Source organism: Buceros rhinoceros, unplaced genomic scaffold (genome assembly GCF_000710305.1).
Source record: "Buceros rhinoceros silvestris isolate BGI_N320 unplaced genomic scaffold, ASM71030v1 scaffold20007, whole genome shotgun sequence".
In the NCBI taxonomy this organism is placed as follows: Eukaryota; Metazoa; Chordata; class Aves; order Bucerotiformes; family Bucerotidae; genus Buceros; species Buceros rhinoceros.
The window spans coordinates 8834-16806 of NW_010423002.1; the positions used below are offsets into that span (position 1 = coordinate 8834).

General features: G+C 51.9%; 1 protein-coding gene across 1 annotated transcript in view; it reads right to left on the reverse strand.

The window, feature by feature from the left end:
* Positions 1–7664, reverse strand: part of NEMF (nuclear export mediator factor) — a gene marked incomplete at its 3' end in the record, with an annotated part of 16489 nt that extends 8825 nt beyond the window's left edge. The window contains 9 exon segments of the mRNA XM_010140279.1: positions 658–733; positions 824–894; positions 1189–1265; positions 1889–1975; positions 5209–5276; positions 5480–5628; positions 5713–5838; positions 6933–7035; positions 7600–7664. Coding sequence (XP_010138581.1) covers positions 658–733; positions 824–894; positions 1189–1265; positions 1889–1975; positions 5209–5276; positions 5480–5628; positions 5713–5838; positions 6933–7035; positions 7600–7658 — 816 coding nt within the window.
* Between the last annotated feature and the right edge of the window lie 309 nt (positions 7665–7973).

Genomic DNA, 7973 nt, shown 5'->3' on the forward strand with positions numbered 1-7973 from the left:
TAGGTCAGTTAAAAAAACAACAAAAAAGCTACAAAACATGCCTAAGAACTGCTCCTGGTGGTCCAGGTGCCAGACATCGTGCTTAAAGCAAAGGAGGAGGAAGGTTTTAGGCTGTTTAGATCATGAGTGCATGCAGGAGATGGCAGAAATTCAGCCAGGAAGCTGGGCAGGAAAGTGAAGTGGCAACTCCGGAGAGCAAGGTCAGGAACGATGATTTCAGCTGATGATTTTGGATGTTAACGAGTCGAGGAGCAGGAAGGACAGCACTTCAGGAAATACTAAACCTGAAGCTTTCAAAGAGGTGACTGGCAACGTATAAACGCGATGCCTGTGGTGAGTGTTGGCCCCAGCGACAACTCAGCCTCTGAGCCCTCCAGGGACAAAAGGGTTGCCCAGGACTGGTACCAGGCTCCTTCCTCACAGGCTCAGTCGTGCCTCCAGCTGGTGCCAGTTCCAAGTTAACAGAGGCAGCGCTGCTCGGCAGCAGCCTCGAGGCCCTGGTTTAGCTGGTCTTTTCTGCAGAAAACACTCCTCCATAAAATTCACCACCTCCCCCAAGGTCTATGTGTTGGTTAACACCTTCTGCACTTCATTTTCCTCACTCCTTTTAGCCTCAGTCAGGTAAAGCACTGAAGGACAGCATCAGCATCATCGTACCTTGTTGAACGAGTCAAATTCCAAGTACGGACCTTTTGAATGTTGAGAAAACAAGAAAGGATGAAACTCCTCGTATCTGTAAAACACACATTCGATATTATCACCTGAAAACTTAGCTATGGTACGCAGAGTAGTAGAAAAAGGAATAAATACTTCAGATATTTACGTGTAGATGTCTTCTGCTGGTTTATCTGGTTCCAGACTGGGCTTTTTCTCCTTTTTCTGGATAATATAACCCTGAAGGAACACATAAATATGTTGTCTTCGAAAAGGATCCCCCTTAGCTTGGCAAGGCAGCAAGTTTTAGGTGCCAACCTACTGATGAGCATGAGAGAGTGAATCATTCTAGCAGGGAGACCTTGTGGCAGAAGGGACGTGACCGACTGCGCAGAGCCCTGACGGCTGCTTGCCTGGACTCCAGCGTCCTCCAGAAGAGAAGGTGAACTTCTCCCACCCGCCTCAGGACCACCCTGCAGTCTGATTCTGCAGCCCCTGCGTACCCAGCAACCCAGCTGCCCGGCGGAGACCCACCTTCCCGCTGAAGTCGCCGGTTAGTGCCATGTACTCTTTGGCTTTCTCCAGAGCAGCGAGCACTTTCTCTATGCTCTCTAAAGAGAGAAGGGGGAGGAATATTTAAAAACAGACCAGACAAGCGTTAGCACTTCATAAAAATAAAACTGCAGAGGCAAAGCATAAACCAGTAGCTGTGAGAAGTTATTGGCTTGTTACAAAGTTGGTTTAAGCACCATAATGCAGCAGGAAGTAAAAAATCCTTTTGATTTATGGCCAATAAAACACACACAAGAAGAATAACACTACAGAAAAATCCATTCTGACTTGCCTACCCACATCCGCAATTTCCCAGTAACCGTAAAACTGCTACTTTATCAAATCCCCATTGTGTTTGCTACAGAAAAAGGAAGATTTTGATGCCAGCTCTTCTCTGCAGGATCCTTGTAAAACATCCCTTCAGTCAGCCAGAGGTCACCTGGTGTTTTGGGCAGCGCCTCATCACAAAATCATTCAGACTATGGTCTGACGTTTTAATTCCGACATATGCACAGTCCAAGAGATTTAACGCGAATGAGGTTGGTCCCCGACACAAAACATTCCAGTATAGCACCACAGGGTCAGAACTACAAGTTACATCTCTTTGGAACAACGTACTACACACACACACAAAAACTACCATGCACACAGTACAGCCTTTCAAACAGTATTGCCCACTGACCTTTACTTGCCATGTGCTGATCTATTTTGACAGTACCAGAAAACCCAGCTTCTATAAGGCAATGCTCAATGAGGGTGGCTCCATAGGCTGTTCAAAAAAAGAAAAAAAGAGGAATCGTCTGTGGAAAACGTTCACAAGACAAAGTGCGTTCACAGTAAACTCCTGAGATGTGTTCCAGAAGCTGTGAAGCTACAGAGAATCCTTAGAGAGGCTGGGGAGAGTGAGGGAGTCGTGGTCTGCAAGGGAGAGGCAGAGCCCGGAGAGACATGCAGGAAAGCTTCTGAACTGCAGCGTGTAGGAAACCCCAGCGCTGCAGCTTCACATAAAGAACCAGCGAAGGGCTGGCAAAGCCAAACGTGAAATGAGAGTCGACAGGAAGAGCTGCAGCCCCATCTGAACAGGGTGCAGAGCAGCAGCAAGGGAACACAGACACAAGCTCCTCCAAAGAGCCTTGAAGACTAAGAAACAAGACGGGGCTGTGAAATACCAATTTTAACTTAGAACACCGAGAAATGAAGACAATCGACACACGGCAACGTTGGCCCACGGCCTGCAGGCTGCTCTAAGCTGCTCTTCTGGAGGCTCGGGACAGAGGCATGGCACTTAACCAGTGCTTCAGAAAACTCTGGGGACGGCTGCCATCCCTAAACACCGCGCTAAGAGAAACTCTTGAACGCAAAAAGTGATCTGAAGCGGTGTCCCTTGAGGAAGATGGAGACCAACCGCTGGCAGGGGGGTGTAAAACGCAGCGACGCTGGCAGAACGGATCTTGCGAAAATCCGTTAAAAAACCCCATCAAGATCAGTAATTTCCAGCAGGAAGTCTGCCAGAATCAGTAGCTTCAAGAAGAGACCAAGGTGTGGAAGGAACACTCGAGAACATGAACGAATGTCGTGAGCTTCTTTCCCAGTGTAGGGGAACAGGGAAGCTCTGGCTGACGGTTTCTCTGCAGGCAGCACGTCAGAATCTGCCTCAAATCCCGCTGTCAGGAGAGGCGACGGGTCCGACAGCCCAAACAAGCAGCAGCAAATCCTCCGGATCAGGTGGGACTCAGCCAGGCGGTTAGAAGAACTCAGGGATGGAGATGCCACGCTATTAACTGCAGCTTGCCATGACTCTCTTGCGTGAGCAGCAGAGGCACAAGGGGGTTAATCCACGACAATTTCACAAAGGGACTAGAAAACTCTTTTTACCCTACAGACTAAAACCAGCAGAGAGCTGCTCTAGCCCCAGGAGAGCCAGCAGTTCTGTCTCTGCATCGTAACTCTACGAGACAGTTGAAAACCCAAAGGCAAGGGAGGTCAGTCAGATTTCCAGAAAACACTCGGCACAGCTCCGGGAGGAAAGCAGCTGCCAGCGGGGCAGAACACGGATTAGGACACGGCTGACAGAGGAGACAGGGAGGAGGTACAAGCCGGCAGCTTGCAGCAGGCAGGGCGGGAGGGAAGCTGAGCTCTGTGGGGACTGCGCTGGGGTCTGCACTGAACGACTGCTGACCCAGGAAGGGGGAACAAAGGGTGAGGGGCAAAGCCGACTGATGAAACGCACCGGAGGAGACCGAGCAGCAGGCACGACTGGATAAAGAACCGACACACAAACGCACTGTAAACCGGTATTAATACCGGTATTAATGTAGATGATGAAAATGATGTAGATGAGGAAAAACTGTCCTACTTATCGTATGCCCGACTGATCCTTTCATTTGGGAGCAAGGCCTAGCGACAGATGGTCCTGGGGAAACACAAGCTCCATTGTCAGCAAGCACAAAGGCGTCAAGCCACGTGCTGGGAACGGTGAGGGAAGCAGCACGCACAGAACGAGGGAAACCCTGCTGCAGCATAAACCCCCGTCAACACTACGTACGCTCTGACCTACCCTGTTTCCAAACGGGCAGAGCTAGAAAAGGAGCAGAAAGGCAGCGAGGATGACTGCGGGCTTGAAGAGGCTCTGTACAAGGAACGACTGCGTAGGCCATGCAGCAGGCTGGGCACCTGGAAATTCCTGCGGCTTCTCAAAGGAGTGGGGAGGAGCTGGTGAAGGTCTGCTCACCTGCTCTTCAAACCCAACCAGGGCACCAAGGGGAACAAAAAAAAGGAGGGGACTTGTCATGGGACAAGCAAGCGAGTGGGACTCCTCACCACAAAACCACCACGGATACCATGAAGTCACACAGCTTCAAAAAGAGACTGGGCACATACAGGGAAGGAAACTCCAGCCCGGGCTGAGAAACACGAAGACGCCTGCTGATGTGTCATGGGAAAGCTCTACAACGTGAAACCACTGGCACTGGGACTGTTCTGGGAAAACATCCTCCTGCCTGTGAGGGCTGCAGGGAAGCGCCGGGGCTGGAGACCAGGTGCTGGCCCAAGGTCCAGCTCACTGCAGAGGGTGTGAGGAACTACAGGCCACGGCACGAGAAACTGCTGGACACGACCGTTACTGGCGCAAGAAGCAGCAGAAGGGATCACAGGGTTTCACAGGTGGGTAGGGAGGAGTGGGGTGAGAAACAGGCAAACTGGGATGGAACCGAGGGGAAGAACGGTGGACTTTTGAGAGAGCGCAGCCTTGCTGGGCTGTGCCTGGGCGATCAGATCAGGATCAATGTCTAGGACCAAGGTCACCCAGATAACAGCGCAGAAATACCAGACCTGGGTGTGGGTAGAACGACTGGCACCAGTGGGGAAGTAATTAGGAGACTGGGGGGGAGAAGGACAAGAGTGGTGAAAAGAGACTCAAGAAATGGGGAAGGCAAAATTTAGGTCTGCAAATCCTGTGATTTGAGCTGTCCAGGAGCACTGGCCAGGCGACCCTCTAATTGACCAGCACTGCCGAATCAGGAAGAGAAACCAAACTGGTTCTGACCACGTCACACAAGTCACATTTGCTTCTGTGCTCAGGAAAACCAGGGCACCGGGTGCTTTGCCCAGCTACCGAAGAACACCCGGATGACATTCCAGATTTACCACATCGGTCGTCGTTCCGGGGACTGGCAGCGCTTCCTAACAACATCCCTACCCTGGTTTTACACGCACGTCTCCTGTTTGGTGCCGCAGAGGACAAGACAGGGGGCAAAACGCATCAAGGCAGAGCTCTAACAGCTGCTCTCAGCTCCTCATTGGGCAGGATCAGGGCAAGGCCTGGAATGAAAAAGCCTCCACTCTGTTTTCAAGGGCTTCGGCGTTTTGTTGTTTTTCAGACAGAGGTCAAAGCAGACTGTGACGAACGACATCAACTGCTTGAAGTTGTTCACATTTTCAGCGCCATCTAAACGCAACGTGCACTGACCCCATTTCACTTGCCACTCAAACATGGTTACTTACGGAGATGGGGGTTCAGAGCCCTCTTCAGCTGCTCCCCTTTGGGCGCATTTGATATTATCTCAGTTAACCTGCGGGAGAGAACGGAGAGTCGCAATTCCAAAGAGCAGCAGGGTGTCAGACCACACGGGATTGCTTAGAAGCTATAAAATATCTGCAGTTTTAAAAAAAGAAACGCAGATGGCCTGTGATCTGTGAAAACACTGCCCGGGGCCACGCTGCCTGTCACCGAGCCAAGTGATCCGAGTTGATTCCAACACTGAAGAGCAATTACCTATCCAGGGTTGGCAGAGGCGCCGGCGCTTTGGCGCTATCGATGGGGTATCGCTCCCGAACTGCGAACCTGACCTCATCCGCCTCGTCCGTGCGGAACCGCAGGATGTTTAAGATGACGTATTCGTGGTCCGTCAGGACAATGTTACCCTGCGAGGACACCGCAGGGACCGTCAGCAAGGGCAGCGCTCGCCTCCCGGCTCAGCGGGGACGCGCCGGGAGCGTGGCTCTCACCCTGTCGTACAGCTCGATGATGAGGTGATAGGCAGCTTCGTCGCTTCCGAACTGGAAGTCCACGATCCTGTCTATCCCCAGCTGTTTGGCGCTGACGAGTCTTCTGGTCTTTAAATGCTTACGGCACTGTCGGGAGCGGAGAAAACGTCTGTGAGAGGATGCGGACAGAGCTACACGTGGTACTGAAGTACACTCTTAGCTGGAGAGGCCTCCCGTGACACTGACCCTGCTGACTTGATACCGAGCTGTGAGGGTGGAAGCGCCACACAGACAGCTCTTCACAGAACACCACCGCGGTGTTTATACGCAGTAGAGCTGTTCCAGACTCTGAGCGCTGAGCGGGGTTTTTTGCCATTAAAGCCCACGGTTTGTTCAGCTCAACGAGCCAGCAGCTCGCTAAAATTCAGAGGGTTTATTTTACAAAGAGACCCGGGATTATCCCTGCGTCACGTGTGACGTGGGAAGCCACCCCGGAGAAGCTTCGCTGAGTCATTTCAGCAAGGCCGCAGCTAAGCAGACCCGTGCAGGTCAGCAGGCGGGCTCCATCCCCGCAGAGGTGCCTGCAGGAGCACAGCCCAGCAGCAAGACCTGAACCCCCTGAGCCCGGCGGGCCAAAGAGCAGGACGCCATCACCACAGGGTGCTGCATCCAGGGCCGAAAAACATGCGCAACCCAACTGGAGTGACAAGGACTTCACTGCAGCAAAACACCAAAAGGTCTGGGTGACCCAGAAAAATACCCAGCAGGTTAACACGAGTCTTCACAAATTTACATTTTCACTGTTTCACGCACCAACCATCAATGACGTAACCCCAGGTCCATCATTTGCTCTTTCCTTGTCTTCAGTCACCTGCCCGACCAGGACCCTTCCTCCCCTTTAACCCCCTCTCAGACCCTTCCTCCCCTTTAACCCCCTCTCAGACCCTTCCTCCCCTTTAACCCCCTCTCAGACCCTTCCTCCCCTTTAACCCCCTCTCAGACCCTTCCTCCCCTTTAACCCCCTCTCAGACCCTTCCTCCCCTTTAACCCCCTCTCAGACCCTTCCTCCCCTTTAACCCCCTCTCAGACCCTTCCTCCCCTTTAACCCCCTCTCAGACCCTTCCTCCCCTTTAACCCCCTCTCAGACCCTTCCACTCCTCTCCCCCATCTCCAAGGACAGACCGTGAAGGCTGTTTCCCGACCCCCAGCCCCTCACTAAGAGCAGCCGCAGGTGCGTTTACCTTCATGGCGAAGCTGGAGGGCATCATGTTCTTTGGCCACTCGAACTCGGTGGTGTGAACGCGTATCCCAGACTCCAGCAGCAGCGTGGCCTTGCAGTCTGGTCTGTGAACAGCATGAGGCCTGGCACGTGAGCAGCCAGCCCTCCCACGCACCAGTCTGCACTGGAACGAGCCCCAAACACCACTGACCAGCAGCACATGGCAGAACGCTGGTAAAGCCCATCAAACAGCGCAGGCCACCCACGTTCTCCGTTTACAGATCATCTGGCCAAGCAGTGGAGTTCAAAATGCTCCAGCACAAGTGGAGGTGAGCAAGGTCCACCTTAGAGCCCGACCTGCACCCCAGAATCACTCACTGAGTGTGACTCTTCATTGCTCCAACTCCTCTCTTCCCCCCCAAACAAGAAACAATGGCAACTGCAGGGTTTTACACCAACACCTCTGGCCTTCTGTGTATCTCCTGCGGTATTTCACCATTCATATGCTATCTATCTCCCCAGAACATCCCGCCTACAAATGGCTGCATCTTAGCGAAGAACAAGAGAATTTCACTGAAAACTAGTCAGAAAAGCCACACGCCAGCCACCAGATATTACACACACACCTCCCCAAAATCTAGTTCTCACAGGCACAGTAACAGCACAAAGAAATTTAAAGAAGCTCTTACTTTTGAAGGCGAATAAGGTAGGTCTTATTATCCACATCGTAAACATTGCTTACTCTCATGCCCAATAAGCTGCCAAAAAAGAAAACAGACACTTCGGAGAATGCGATACAAAAAAAAGCACACAAACGGCTGAAAAAAATCCCAGCGATCGTTAAAATCTACAGAGGTTATGATAAATTACCAAGCAGCAACTGAAGAGGCAGCAAAGGGAGATTAATGGAAGAGCTGGAAGCGAAAGGTCCAAAAGATGGAGAAGTTACAATTAAAAAGTTCAAGAGACTAAACAAGTCAGCACAGGAACAGCCACTGCGGACACCCCCGCTGCCACCAGAGAGCTTCTGGATCTCCAGCACAGGATGGAGAGCAGGCTGCCA